This window comes from Salvelinus fontinalis, chromosome 23 (assembly GCF_029448725.1).
Source record: "Salvelinus fontinalis isolate EN_2023a chromosome 23, ASM2944872v1, whole genome shotgun sequence".
NCBI lineage: Eukaryota > Metazoa > Chordata > Actinopteri > Salmoniformes > Salmonidae > Salvelinus > Salvelinus fontinalis.
This window is the reverse complement of record NC_074687.1, coordinates 42,238,854-42,254,757: the sequence shown is the minus strand read 5'-3', so window position 1 is coordinate 42,254,757 and position 15,904 is coordinate 42,238,854. Positions and strand designations below refer to the sequence as shown.

Genomic DNA, 15,904 nt, shown 5'->3' with positions numbered 1-15,904 from the left:
AAAAACATTAGCGTGAGCAACAATAGTGGAATCGGCGATTCGCCTTCAAAATAAAAGTCCCAAATTGAAACCACCTCAAACGGATACAAATAGTGAAAACATCCCACAATGTGACTAGATAATGCTGAACACGGTTTGAATGGTGTTACATACATTCAACAAAATATATTTATTAGTTAATTTGACCCCCCCAAAAATGTTTCAAACTGTATTTAAATATTGTATCCCTATTCTTTTTTATTAGATTTTCTTAAAATGTTTGTTTGACATTCACTTGCATTGTTAGAAGCTAATGACATAAGCATTTCGCTGCACCGCTATAATACCTGCTAAACTGTGTACGTGACCAATAAACTTTTATTTGATTTTGATTTGATTTGTGGATGTATTTTAATTCAGAATTGCATTGGGGGCATACTTATATGCACTGTACAGCCTATCCTATGTATTATGCACAGTGCTTGACTTGGACTGAAATACACTGAGTTTACAAAACACCCGCTCTTTCCATGACATAGATAGACTGTCCAGGTGAATCCAGGTGAAAGCTATGATCCCATATTGATGTCACTTCAATCAGTGTAGATGAAGGGGAGGAGACAGGTAAAAATATATATTTTTAAGCCTTGAGACAATTGAGACATGGATTGTGTGCCATTCAGAGGGTGAATGGGCAAGACAAAAGATTTAAGTGCCTTTGAACTGGGTATGGTAATAGGTAGCAGTAGAACATTTGAAGTGCTGGTACTCACCTCACCATCAAGCACTGATTGTGCAACTATGAAATTAGGTGTCAGCCTACTCAGTGACACCCACAGAACACAACTATGTAGAGTTTACACAATTATTAGTGTCTACATAGCTACATAGTTGTGTTCTGTGGGTGTCACTGAGTAGGCTGACACCTAATTTCATGGGTGCATAATCCATATGTTAGGCTGTACAGTGCAATATGAATGTCCAAAACACACAATAGACTGACTGTTATGGTGATTTCCCACAGTCAAAGTCCCCCAATAAGAGCTAAGATGCTAATATTTGGGGAAACTCTACATAGCTGTGTTCTGGGTGTCACTGGAGTAGGCTGATACCCCATTTCATGGGTGCACAATAGGTTAGGCTATACAGTGCATACTGTAAGTATGCCCCCAATGCTATTCTGAAGTCGAATACATCCACAGTGCGGTTTCAACAGATTTTTAAAATGTGGGGGTCAAATGAACTAATAATTGCATTGTTGTTAAATTTATATAACAACATTTCAACCTTGTTTATCTTGTCAAATTGTTGCATGTTTTCAACAGTTTTAGTTTCAATTGGATACTTTTATTTTGAAGGCGACTCGACGATTCCACTATTGTTGCTCACGCTCACGCTCACGCCACAACACACTGGTGAAAAACTTCCGAGAAATGTGACGAAAATTGAGTCATATGTTGCACCGCCCACGCAATATGGCGCCTCCTGACTGGTCGGTAACCCTCATTGCAACTGCATCATTTTGCAGTGTGTTATGTTTATGCCTTCGGTTTAGGCGCACAGGACGTACCATTTGGAAAAGCTTTTTTGGTAAAATAATGGCACGCACAGACAAACCCCTGTTTCGGATCGCGTAAGTTGGTTGAAGCTTCAGTATTTCCGAATCAAAATGTATTTTTTCCATTGTCGTTTCTCACTTCTTACAAAATGAAGCGATGCTTCTGTTAGCTAGCGAAGTAGTTACATCTGTCATACTTTTTGCCTGCAAATAATGTAGCTATGAATATAACTGAAATAACACAGGCTGTTACATTTTAGGTATACATTGTACACAAGAACCAAACTTGGTTATATGTACTACAAGAGGCAGATGAGGAAGGCACGCGAGCAGTTCCCGACTGGACATTCCAGAGCACAGCCCATGGAATTAAATGGTAACGTTGGCTGTGGTTCCAACTGGCTACTCCTGTTTAGTCATTTAATAATGTGAGTTAGCATAAAGATCAGTGCATCACTTACACGTCTCCTGTCACTCATCTATCTACAGGTATTAAAATCATGCCCATTTCAGTACTGTCTGATAACTACAGCTACCTTGTCATTGACATGGCCTCGAGCGTTGCGGTGGTGGTAGACCCTGCAGACCCACAGACAGTTCAGGTGGGTGACGGGTCATGGTTATGCCTTCTTTGAAGATACTCTTTCTGACCATTTTAATACTCTCTCTTGAAATAGTTGGGACACTATGAAGACTATGTCATGTAAACTTAACAAAGCATCTGGTGAGCTTAGCATTTCATAGGCCTATGCTACAGTGGATATTCAGTATATAAGTCAGAGTTCACAAAATCATTTGGGGCATTGAGTGATTGAAACCCAGAACACTACACTATTAAATGTAAATATGGATGAGCCTCTGAAAGGGCTGACTGTCATAATGCCTCATCTCATCTGTGGCACTTCCTCTTGGCCTCAATAAGATCCTCTTTGATCGGATGTAGCCGGCTCTGGTGCCAGTCTGGCCTCTGTCCCATACACATACAATGATTGCTGAGTCTGGAGTAGGCCACACTGTGGTTTATGGTGTCCTAGATATATCCACAGCATGTTTCATATAAAACTGCATGTTTCATATAACATTTTTGCCCAAATGACTTCAAACATTTCATATCATCTCTAGTTATTATATATAATACAACAGCACTTTTCAGTTCCAGTCTGTGTTTTACGTCAATCTAGTGTAGCCTATATCTATCTAGTGCTTTAAAGTGGTGGGTTTTAGCCACGGTCGTGATATGAATGTTTATACCCTGTCGATGATAATTGATGCCTCTGTCTGTAATCCTTTAGGCAGTCCTTGAGGAAGAAGGGGTGATGTTAGAAGCGATCCTCTGCACACACAAACACTGGTGAGAACCGAGAGCGTCATTACTTTTAATGCAAAAATACTTGTAGATAGAGTATTAGATGAACTGGGTTGTAGATGTCATACATATCAATGGACCTGTTCAATATTTTGTTGTTGACGCTACATTCAAGTGTTATGGGTCACATTGCATAATGTGACCCATGTTCTGTGTTGTTCATCTACACACATTTTATAATGTGATATTAAGTAGCTGTTTTTTTTAAATATTTTTAATAGACATATTTTGTTTTATCCCTAGGGACCACAGTGGGGGGAACAAAGGACTTAAAAAACTGTACAGCTCATGTCGTGTTTATGGAAATGCAACTGATAACATTCCTGGCCTCACACAGTAAGTCTAGGCTACAGCTGCTTAGTGAGTCACGATCCTATCTTTGACAGCTTTTCCGTTCTATTTGGAGTTTCAGCCTTCATCTTACGTCATTATGTTCTAGTGAAAATTGTAGTTATGGCAACATGATATGGGAAATTGCATGTTATTTGTCCAATTCTGTGATTCAAAGTCATAGAGGAGGTTGGTATGTATCATTGAAGATATTGATCGAGAGGGCAAACATGCATTTCACTTGCTAAACAGAATGTCACCAGTAGTTCCCATGGTCCTGTCCTTTAATATGTCTACTATGGATTTGTGGAGAATTATATCCTCAGTCTCAGATTACATCAAATCAGAAAAGGTCAAAGGATTCACTGTGACATCACAGCTTCTCACTAGTATTGGCTTGTATTTAGCATGTTCATCAGTAATTCATATATTCATATATCATCAGTGCTTGACTTGGGATGGAAGAAGTACTGGAGCTGTCTTTTTCCATTATGCGAAAGAGATCTGAGTAGTCTCTGTTAACAGTTCTTACACATTTTCCATGACTTCTCCGTGACTTTTAACCACATTTTCATGACGACTATTATAGCCTACATGAAAAAGTAAACATTATTGACACTGGAAAGCTACTGTGTCTGATCCCATGTAAACCTACCACCTCCTGCCGTTGTGCCCTTGATCAAGGCACTTATCCCCCCCATATAGAACTGCACTGTTAGTCGCAAGTGGTCAACCTTCCATCTGGAGAGCTCCTGGGTGTGCAGGCTTGTCTTTTTCAACATTACAACCAAATACTTTTGTCTTTATAAAATGATTCCCTCATTCAATAAATCAGGGATCAAATGGATAAGGTAGGCTACTGCGAAGCAAGGTATCTAACTAGACATGCGGTCGTTAAGACACTAACAGCTTACAGACGGTAGGCAATTAAGTTCAGTTATGAAAACTTAGGACCGTAAAGAGGTCTTTCTACTGACTCTGAAAAACATCAAAAGAAAGATGCCCAGGGTCCCTGCTCATTTGCGTGAACGTGCCTTAGGCATGCTGCAAGGAGACATGTGGACTGCAGGGCAATCCAGGGCAATAAATTGCAATGTATGTACTGTGAGATGCCTAAGACAGCACTACAGGGAGACAGGACGGGCAGCTGATCGTCCTCGCAGTGGCAGACCACGTGTAACAACACCTACACAGGATCGGTACATCACACCTGCAGGACAGGTACAGGATGGCAACAACAACTGCCCGAGTTACACCAGGAATGCACAATCCCTCCATCAGTGCTCAGACTGTCCGCAATAGACTGAGAGAGGCTGGACTGAGAGCTTGTAGGCCTGTTGTAAGGCAGGTCCTCACCAGACATCACTGGCAACATCGTCGCCTATGGGCACAAACTCACCGTCGCTGGACTAGACAGGACTGTCAAAAAGTGCTCTTCTCTGATGAGTCACGGTTTTGTCTCACCAAGGGTGATGGTCGGATTCGTGTTTATCGTTGAAGGAATGAACACTACACTGAGGCCTGTACTCTGGAGCGGGATCAATTTGGAGGTGGACGATCCGTCATGGTCTGGGGCGGTGTGTCACAGCATCATCCGACTGAGCTTGTTGTCATTGTAGGCAATCTCAACGCTGTGCGTTACAGGGAAGACGTCCTCCTCCCTCATGTGGTACCCTTCCTGCAAGCTCTTCCTGACATGACCCTCCAGCATGACAATGCCATCAGCCAAACTGCTCGTTCTGTGCGTGATTTCCTGCAAGACAGGAATGTCAGTGTTCTGCCATGGCCAGTGAAGAGCCCAGATCTCAATCCCATTGAGCACGTCTGGGAACTGTTGGATTGGATGGTGAGGGCTAGGGCCGTTCCCCCCAGAAATGTCAGGGAACTTGCAGGTGCCTTGGTGGAAGAGTGGGGTAACATCTCACAGCAAGAACTGGCAAATCTGGTGCAATACATGAGGAGGAGATGCACTGCAGTACTTAATGCAGCTGGTGGCCACACCAGATACTGACTGTTACTTTTGATTTTGACCCTCCCCTTTGTTCAGGGACACATTATTCCATTTCTGTTAGTCAGATGTCTGTGGAACTTGTTCAGTTTATGTCTCAGTTGTTGAATCTTATGTTCATACAAATATTTACACGTTAAGTTTGCTGAAAATAAACGCAGTTGACAGTGAGAGGACGTTTCTTTTTTTGCATAGTTTTATAAGGCTAAAATATTCCTGTTTTGGGGAAGATCTATGCGCCGCAAGTTTTGTCAATTAGGCAATTTTTTTGAATATTTTTAACATTGCAATTACATGGCTACTGTTTAATAGAGGGGAATTCCAGCTTTCCAACGTGGCAGATTTATTTAAGCTACACCGTGCCGGTGGAAAGGCAACAACAAAATGAATGCTTAGTTAGCTATAGTTAATGTATAGCAGTTATCTCGCTAGTTGTGTTTGAATTGGTGATCTATTTACTCTGTCATTATTTTATACCTGCTGCTGAAATGTCACGCTCTCCCTCCTTGGGCAACGGCCCACTCGCACTGGCACACGCAGCACCACAGACACGCACTGAAAGGTCAATCCGATAATGGCAGATATGTCGTTTTTTAATTGATTGATCATATTTAAGTGTGCTTTCATTAACTACATTAACAACAATTAGGAACCTAATTTCCATGACTTTTCATGACCTTACAAACCCTCATTTGACAACTTGAAGCAGCGCATCATGCCATACAGGCTGGCACATTTTCAATCTGCGCAATCTTGAACAGCCTACTGTCACTCTCAGATTCACAGACTAGCGGCAAATAAACTTCAACAAAGCGGAATCAGGAAATGAATGCCCAATCTCCATTGCTATTCAATGAAGATCCCGCCTTCATTCCGCCTTGATCAAACTTGATTGCCTCTGTGTGTGAATCTGGGCCAGCGATAGGCTACTTTGTTTTTATAGAGGAGTCAGTACGCAAATCACACAAAATCTGAAGTGCCGGTACAGTGTTCCTGGACAGCTCCAGCCCAAGTCAAGCACTTTATATAATACATTGGGGGTACAGCACTGTGGTAGACTAGCGTCCTGTCCAGGGGATGTACTTGTACATCCAGCTGACTCACGCTACAGAAACAGAAGACAGGCTCCTGCTCCTTTAAGCCGTTCCAATTCACACAAACCAAGGCTTGTGCAAGGCGACTTATTTGTACTTTGAAGCATCTCACTGTTATCTGAGTGGTGTGAAGAGGTAAGCAGTGGTATGTGACTCGAATATGCACATCAACTGGCCAGGTGGTCACGTGAACTTATCTGATGACCACATGCATGAAGCCTTTTGTCTTCTGCTTGGTTTCCAGCCCACTGACAGACAAAGACTCCATAGACGTGGGCCGTATGCACTTCAAGGCACTGTTCACACCTGGACACACAGTGGGTCATATGATCTACCTCCTGGTTGGTCGTACCATAGGAGCCCCCTCCAGCCTGTTCTCAGGTGACCTGGTGTTCCTCTCTGGATGTGGTAAGCCCAGCTCCAAATCAGCTCTGTAGTTTAGTTATTTTGAAGCATTTAGTGAGCAATGTGCACGTATTGAAAAGCAGGTTCACAGTTGTTCGGCTTCTGTAGCTGTAATGCACTATGTTTGCTTTGAGTTTCATCCATTGTGTCGTGTGTGTGTATATAACTTGGTAATTGCGGTAGATGATCTACTTTGTCTGCAGGGAGGATGTTTGAAGGCAGTGCCTTAACTATGCTGTCATCACTAGACACGGTCGGCTCCTTAAGTGATGAAACCCTCTTATGGCCTGGTAGGGGAATGAGCTCCTCCTTTTTGTTTGCATTAAGTGCAAATGTATGCATTAGAATTACAGACAAAATATTTCAGCACCAGTCTTCTGTAAGAGTTGTATTGATGTCTGTGTTCCGTGTGTACGGACTTGTATTTCCCAGGCCATGAGTATGCAGAGGACAACCTGATGTTTGCTGCCGAGGTGGAGCCCCACAACGCTGCCAGGGAAAACAAATATCAGTGGGTCCTACAACAGAGAGGTCAAAAGCTGTGTACGGTACGGAGAATAATCCATCCTCATTGTTATTCCTTACTGGCATCAAATCCCAAAGGTATTCACTATCCCGGGCTGTGTGGAAGAGAGGCTTGTCAGCGGCCCACAGGGCAGTCTTTGTCTGAATGCCTTTGCACTCCCTCCTCTCACTGAATGCTCCCATCTTTGGTGGTACAACAGTACTACTGTATCTATGCCGAACGTGTTAAACAGCGCGAATCAATTCTCATAACCTCATGTCTATGAAACTTTTATATGTAGGAGACTAAAAATAGCCCTACCATTAGTGACCCCATCCTCCTAGTGTCTTTGATGTTAGTGGATGCAGATTCCAACGGTGGAATGCATGCCAGACTTGAGCTGTGGGTGGGGTTTTCATTTGGTCAGGAGGATAATACTCAGTTTTTGCTGTGTATTTGACTAATCTGAGCTGCTGGGATCAGGGTGTGGGTCTGATGCCTCTTCCCTCAGGGGAAGCTTTACTAACAAGCAGGGTGTCTGTTATGAAAATGTGGCGCTGAACATTTGACCTGCATTATTTACATTTTTTTAAATTGACCGGACGTTTGAGAAATTTACTGGACCCATATGCATTGGGTGCGTAACCTAATTAAGGCGTCCACTAACGGTGCTCAGAATGATAGAAATCGCATTTAGATTATGGTAGTTAAACATAACATGCAAGTTGAGGATGCAATGACGTGTGTCCTTACCGCGCACTTTGAAAATGTTCGAGTAACGGTCCACATCCTCAGCCAACAAGACGAGTAACGGACAGTCAAGTCACTAGTCTATGTATGGACGGTGCGTGAGTTTCAAGTTTGGGGAAGCGCATTTTCACCATAATAATAAAGCATTCCATGCATCATTGTATTTGCCGACTTAGAGGTACGTTTCTTTGCACGGGAAAAACACATTTCATGCAATTCTACTGCACTTTATATGACTGGAGACATTAGCGGAATCTTTTTTAATACGACACATTTCCAGGTTAGCCTACTCTGCTGACACTGACAAGCAGATCAATCAAAACGAAGTTGTCCTATGAGAAGGGGAGACACAAATAGAATATGACTTCTGTCTAAACTGGAGGAGGAAATGATTGTCCAAAAACAAACGTTTAAGTAGCACTGAGCCAACAATGATAGAGTGAATATGTGTAGTGCGCACTTACCGGCGATATGGCCAATGCTCTTCGCTGGTGCCAATACGGTAGGCTATAGGCCTTCTGCTGTTCGGTCAATTAAGTTGAGACTTTTGATAACTAAAAGACAGAATAGTCTTTTTATTGCCTTCTCTTTACAGCAATAGCCATTTGCTTTACGAACAATGTTTTGCGTCAATTGAATTTTGAAGAATTGCGATATGCCTGTCTGGGCCTCATTACTCAACAATCATGCATTTGGTATTTTCCGGGCGCACTGCATAAATAGCGCTCTGTCTTTCCTTCCAACTGTTAAATAAAGGTTAAACAAAAATAAACTGTAGGCAATACGATTATAAAACAATCAACAACTTGTTTTTTGTAAGGCTAGGGGAAGCTAATAATCCTCTGTTGCCAAGTCATACTTTAGTAGCCTATTTTGAATGATTTTATTTATTTCTGTATTGACAGGAGTAGGCTAATTAGGCTATATCATTTTGGCAATTTCATTCAATTTACGTAGGTTCATAGGTGGCATGTTCATAAGGCTATGTCAATCTACTATCCCCCATAGTAGAAAAGTTTACCTGTTCTATTGGTCAGCTTTTCGAGAAAGAAATAGCCCAAACAACAGACTCTGGGACAGTTGTGGGACGATAGATCCCAAATTCATAAAACCAGTAGGTTTAGGCTACATAAAAAAATTGTTAAGAAGCAAATCAAATTTTATTGGTCACATGCAGATGTTAATGCGAGCGTAGCGAAATGCTTGTGCTTCTAGTTCCGACCATGCAGTAATATCTAACAAGTAATCTAACAATTTCACAACAACTACCTTATACACACAAGTGTAAAGGAATGAATAAGAATATGTACATATAAATATATGGATGAGGGCCGAATGGCATAGGCAAGATGCAGTAGATGGTATAGAGTACAGTATATACATATGAGATGAGTAATGTATGTAAACATTATATAAAGTGGCATTGTTTAAAGTAACTAGTGATACATTTATTACATCCAATTTTTTATTATTAAAGTGGCTAGAGATTTGAGTCAGTATGTTGGCAACAGCCACTCATTGTTGCTGTTTTTCAGTCTCTCGGTCCCAGCTTTCATGCACCTGTACTGACCTCGCCTTCTGGATGATAGCGGGGTGAACAGGCAGTGACTCGGGTGGTTGTTGTCCTTGATGATCTTTTTGGCCTTCCTGTGACATCAGGTGGTGTAGGTGTCTTGGAGGGCAGGTAGTTTGCCCCCGGTGATGCGTTGTGCAGACCTCACTACCCTCTGGAGAGCCTTGCGGTTGAGGGTGGAGCAGTTGCAGTACAAGGCTGTGATATAGTCCGACAGGATGCTCTTGATTGTGCATCTGTAAAAGTTTGTGAGTGTTTTTGGTGACAAGCCAAATTTCTTCAGCCTCCTGAGGTTGAAGAGGCGTGTTGGTGGACCATTTCAGTTTGTCCGTGGTGTGTATGCCGAGGAACTTAAAACTGTCCACCTTCTCCACTACTGTCCCGTGGATGTGGATAGGGGGGTTGCTCCCTCTGCTGTTTCCTGAAGTCCACGATCATCTCCTTTGTTTTGTTGACGTTGAGTGTGAGGTTGTTTTCCTGACACCACACTCCGAGGGCCCTCATCTCCTCCCTGTAGGCTGTCTCGTCGTTGTTGGTAATCAAACCTACCACTGTAGTGTCGTCTCCAAACTTGATGATTGAGTTGGAGGTGTGCATGGCCACGTAGTCATGGGTGAACAGGGAGTACAGGAGAGGGCTGAGAACGCACCCTTGTGGGGCCCCAGTGTTCAGGATCAGCGGGGTGGAGATGTTGTTTCCTATCCGCACCACCTGGGGGCGGCCCGTCAAAGTCCAGGACCCAGTTGCACAGGGCGGGGTCGAGACCCAGGGTCTGGAGCTTAATGACGAGGGCAGTGTGCAGTAGCTAAATGTTTTCAAAATGCATACGGCCTCCAGCTCATTGCAAAGTGTTGTGACGCGCTTCAATTACCAGTTGAGAAATAAAACTAGTAGCTCTCTTTAATTGTGGCCCAAAAACAATTTTTAACACGCAATTGCATTTAGAATGGTTATGCAATGATTGGGCTTATAAAATCACTGTTTGACAGATTTTCCGTTCAAAAGCTCTGTGTCTGTATGCTGTGCTCGTGTGATAGATGAGATACATGACGAATATTTTAATTCCACTAAAATATGCACATTTACGGCATGACGGCTCAAATGTATTTCCATCAATGAACAGGCTAAAAAGCGTTATTTCGCAATGGGATTATTTGGCAGATTTTTTGTTTTTGTTGCCCTGTTCCAATTTTATCGGCTTTTCTATTTAGTTGACGGCCAAAAGCCGGCTAACAAGTCACCCCCCAGGCAGAAACCTATTGTGACTACCAGCTAGTGTAAAGGACGTCACGCTGCTTGCTTCGCGAGTACCGCTTCCTCCTGATTCGGCTCACAGTGAGGCTCGAACCCAGGACCTCTGCCTTTGCCAGCACACGTGGCCACCCTCCTGAAGCGTCTTACCAATCGGGCCAGGTGTAAAGCTAGCTATCCGCTACCGCACGTGGTGACCCTTCAGGCTGAGGAGTACATTTTCCACATTCCCATGTGCTACACGAGCATACCTCTCTGTCTTTACATACATACATTGCATGCAGATCATTTCTATCAAACCATTCATTGAAGAAACATTTCAGACCTCTACTTGGAAAAGCTAAGGCAAAAACAACCTATAGTATGTTGAATTGAGAGAATTACTATTACTCTTTGTTCTTCATACATTGTTTACGTAATCATGTGGTTTCAGAGTCCCTCCACCATTAGAGAGGAAAAGGAGTACAACCCATTCCTGCGTATCCACTCCACTGAGCTGCACCAGGCTTTGGGCCTCCAGCAGGACCAGGATGAGGACTGGACACTGTTCCGGGCTCGGGTCTTGGAGGAGCTGCGAAGGCGCAAGGATATTTACAAGGGCAGATAGAGATGAGAATACATTTGAACAAAATGCCTTTAGGTGAATTAAGCCAATAGGGAGCTCTATATTGATGTAATGTGAGGTTCAAAACAAATATAGGCAGATGGCTTTTTTTTTTTAAAGAATGCCATCTTCCGTTCCATTCCATGTTGGTTGTTCTTTACCTTCCAGCTCTAATATTGCAGGTGACAAATATGAAACCTATTGCTTGAAATATGCACACAGAAAAGTTTAGTTCAGGACACTAGTTGTAGTATCTCACTGTAAAGTTGATCTTGTGTGTGTGATTCTAAAAGTTGACATGGCCAACAAATGTATTACTGTAATGCAGCAGTCTTTTCAAACAATTGTACCATTTCTGGTACTCAAACTAGACTCTGTGTCTAAAAGACTTGTTTGCACATTCATGTTATTTGTTGTCAAATTTCATTAATATTGAACTATGAAGATCAAGGGATAGGTACTGTTAATTAGCTGCTATTATATATATTTTTTTCGACGCGCGGTGTAATAGGAGTAAACAGATTGATATTGGAAAAACTGCATTATATTTTTTACGGTTCAATTACAAACTTCAGGCAGGTACATGCGTGTTAACTCAGTTTTTACTGGACCATATTGATACCACTTCAGTCAATGGGCACATGTTTCTATCTTGTATTTTGGCTGAATTGATACTGTATCTCGACATTGTATGCTGTGATAATTATTAAGAATTGTTGCCATTTTATGATTTTTTTCAAATGGCTGTAGATTAAGTTATTATTGTTATGTGCAGAAATGAATTCAAGAAACCCTCTAGTTTATAATAATTACAATATTCTTTATAGGTGACGGCTGACTTCTGAAAAGTTAAATATTTTTTATAACTACTTTTCTTGAACGTGTTACTTACAAAAGTTAGATATCCTTTATATTGCATTGAAGGAGACGATTACAAGTCATCATCAATAATAAGTTTGATATTTGGTAGAAGATTGAGAGCACTGGTTATTTGATGAAAATGAATTGGATTTTATTGCAATAAAGATTTTCAAATCAAAGTTTATTTGTCACATGCGCCGAATACAACAGGTGTAGACCTTACAGTGAAATGCTTACTTATCAATAGTGCAAAAAAGGTGTTCGGTGAGAAATAGGTAACTAAAGAAATAAAAACGAGTAAAAGAGAGGCTATATACAGTACATTAGCGAGGCTATAAAAGTAGTGAGGCTAAGTACAGACACCGGTTAGTCAGGCTGATTGAGGTAGTATGTACATATAGATATGGTTAAAGTGACTATGCATATATGACGAACAGAGTAGCAGTAGCGTAAAAGAGCGGGTGGTGGGTGGCGGGACACAATGCAGATAGCCCGGTTAGCCAATGTGCGGGAGCACTGGTTGGTCGGCCCAATTGAGGTAGTATGTACATGAATGTATAGTTAAAGTGACTATGCATATATGATAAACAGAGAGTAGCAGCAGTGTAAAAAGAGGGGTTGGGGGTGGCACACAATGCAAATAGTCCGGGTAGCCATTTGATTACCTGTTCAGGAGTCTTATGGCTTGGGAGTAAAAACTGTTGAGAAGCCTTTTTGTCCTAGACTTGGCACTCCGGTACCGCTTGCTATGCGGTAGTAGAGAGAAGAGTGGACAGAGGATCTCGAAATCTCTGTGCAAGCAACACTTGGAAGAATATAAAGAACAGAATGTTAGGCAATGTTTTGGCAATTGTGCTGTTATTATGTGCCATATACAGCTCTGGAAAAATCTGCCTGACTCCAGCCTTGCTGAAGCACCCCCAGATCATCACCGATCCTCCACCAAATTTCACAGTGGGTGCGAGACCTGGAGAGGCCTACAAGCCACAGTGTCTCGCACCCACTGTGCCATTTGGTGGAGGATCGGTGATGACCGGGGGGTTCTTCAGCAAGGCTGGAATCGGGCAGATTTGTCTTTGTGAAGGACGCATGAATCAAGCCACATACAAGGTTGTCCTGGAAGAAAACTTGCTTCCTTCTGCTCTGACAATGTTCCTCAACTCCAAGGATTGGTTTTTCCAGGAGGACAATGCTCCATGCCACACAGCCAGGTCAATCAAGGTGTGGATGGAGGACCATCAGATCAAGACCCTGTCATGGCCAGCCCAATCCCCAGACCTGAACCCCACTGAAAACCTCTGGAATGTGATCAAGAGGAAGATGGATGGTCACAAGCCATCAAATAAAGCCGAGCTGCTTGGATTTTTGCGCCAGGAGTGGTATAAAGTCACCCAACATCAATGTGAAAGACTGGTGGAGAACATGCCAAGACGCATGAAAGCTGTGATTGAAAATCAGGGTTATTCCACCAAATATTGATTTCTGAACTAAAGCATTAGTATTGGTTTGTTTAAAAATGAATATTAACTTATTTTCTTTGCATTATTTTCACTGCATCATTTTTTGTTATTTTGACCAGATGTCATTTTCTGCAAATACATGCTCTAAATGACAATATTTTTATTAGGAATTTGGGAGAAATGTCAGTAGTTTATAGAAACAAAAATGTTAATTTTACCCAAACACATACCTATAAATAGTAGAACCAGAGAAACTGATAATTTTGCAGTGGTCTCTTAATTTTTTCCAGAGCTGTATATATACAGTACCAGTCAAAGTTTGGACACACCTACTTATTCAAGTGCTTTTCTATATTTTGACTATTTTCTACATTGTAGAATAATAGTTTAGACATCAAAACTATGAAATAACACATTTGGAATCATGTAGTAACCAGAAAAGTGTTAAACAAATCAAAAATATATGACAGCTTTGCACACTCTTGGCATTCTCTCAAAAAGCTTTATGAGGTAGTCACCTGGAATGCATTTCAATTAACATTTTAAGAACGTTGAAACATTCTTCAAGTGCAGTCGCAAAAATCATCAAACGCTATGATGAAACTGGCTCTCATGAGGACCGCCACAGGAAAGGAAGACCCAGAGTTACCTCTGCTGTAGATGATCAGTTCATTAGAGTTACCAGCCTCATAAATTGCAGCCAAAATAAATGCTCCAGAGTTCATTGTAACAGACACATCTCAACATCAACTGTTCAGAGGAGACATTGCAGCAATTCATGGTCGAACTTCTGCAAAGAAACCACTACTAAAAGACACCAATAATAAGAAGAGACTTGCTTGGGCCAAGAAACGCGAGCAATGACATTAGACCGGTGGAAATCTGTCCTTTGGTCTGTTGAGTCCAAATGTGAGGTTTTTGGTTCCAACCGCTGTGTCTTTGTGAGACGCAGAGTAGGTGAACTGATGATCTCCGCATCTGTGGTTCCCACCGTGAAGCATGGAGGAGGAGGTGTGATGGTGTGGGGGTGCTTTGCTGGTGTCATTGTCTGTGATTTATTTACAATTCAAGGTAAACTTAACCATTATGGATACCACAGCATTCTGCAGCGTTACGCCATCCCATCTGGTTTGCACTTAGTGGGACTATCATTTGTTTTTCACCTGGACAATGACCAAAAACACCCCCAGGCTGTGTAAATGCTATTCAACCAAGAAGGATAATGATGGAGTGCTGCATCAGATGACCTGGCCTCCACAATCACTCGACCTCAACCCAATTGAGATGGTTTGGGATGAGTTGGACTGCAGAGTGAAGGAAAAGCAGCCAACAAATGCTCAGCATATGTGGGAACTCCTTCAAGAATGTTGGAAAAGCGTCCCTCATGAAGCTGGTTGAGAGAAGGCCAAGAGTGTGCAAAGCTGTCAAAGGCAACGGGTGGCTACTTTGAAGAATATAAAATATATTTAGATTTGTTTAACACTTTTTTTGGTTACTACATGATTCCATATGTGTTATTTCATAGGTTTGATGTCTTCACTATTATTCTACAATGTAGAAAATAGTACAAATAAAGAAAACCCTTTAAAAAAAATAGAAATGCCAATTGCAGTGCAATTTTGAAGTAGCTCAAAAACCCACCACCTGTGACCAATACATTTTCACTAGCATTGTTTTCAAAGTAACACAATTTGGAGGGAAAACCGTGAACATGGATGTCTTAAGCAGCGGGTTAGAATACATAACGTAGCAGTTAGGGATAATTAGGCTAGGGTTAGAAAAAGGGTTAGGGTTACCTAACATTTTCTGTTAACCTGCTACGAAAAGTCACTTCCGGTCGTAGCTGTACTCTATCCAGTCACAACCCATTCATCCCGATTAATTCACGCCACTGTGGCAAATATTTTTTATAACTAATGCAAGATAGAGCAGCACCTGTCGTTTTGAATAGTAGCAAATGACTCACAGTGGGCAGAGCCAAGCAGAAGCTAGGGAGAACCAATGGGCTCGTTCTAGCAATTATTTGCATATTTCCGTTAGGGAATACCTGCTCTTTGAAGTGCTCCTGAACAACACAATTTTGGGAAACTTTGACGAAGGGTAAAGTCTACAAAAACGGATTCCTCTCTGTTTGTTGCAGGTATGGAGATCAAATGCTTC

At 41.9% G+C, this 15,904-nt stretch overlaps 1 protein-coding gene across 1 annotated transcript; it reads left to right on the top strand.

Moving 5' to 3' along the window:
* Window positions 1-1,425: 1,425 nt before the first annotated feature.
* Window positions 1,426-12,463, top strand: pnkd (PNKD metallo-beta-lactamase domain containing). Its single transcript, XM_055878951.1, has 9 exons — window positions 1,426-1,612; window positions 1,798-1,913; window positions 2,027-2,139; window positions 2,830-2,888; window positions 3,147-3,239; window positions 6,580-6,743; window positions 6,944-7,030; window positions 7,173-7,288; window positions 11,253-12,463. The coding sequence occupies exons 1-9, from the start codon at window positions 1,434-1,436 to the stop codon at window positions 11,424-11,426; spliced, it is 1,101 nt and encodes a 366-aa protein (XP_055734926.1). The 5' UTR covers window positions 1,426-1,433; the 3' UTR covers window positions 11,427-12,463.
* Window positions 12,464-15,904: the final 3,441 nt, after the last annotated feature.

Bases quoted from the DNA above. Each gene is read 5' to 3' on its own strand.
- pnkd (XM_055878951.1), top strand. From the start codon at position 1,434: ATGTTGCACCGCCCACGCAATATGGCGCCTCCTGACTGGTCGGTAACC. The intron at 6,744-6,943 runs GTAAGCCCAGCT...CTTTGTCTGCAG, and splicing joins GGTGTTCCTCTCTGGATGTG to GGAGGATGTTTGAAGGCAGT. The intron at 7,289-11,252 runs GTACGGAGAATA...ATGTGGTTTCAG, and splicing joins GAGGTCAAAAGCTGTGTACG to AGTCCCTCCACCATTAGAGA.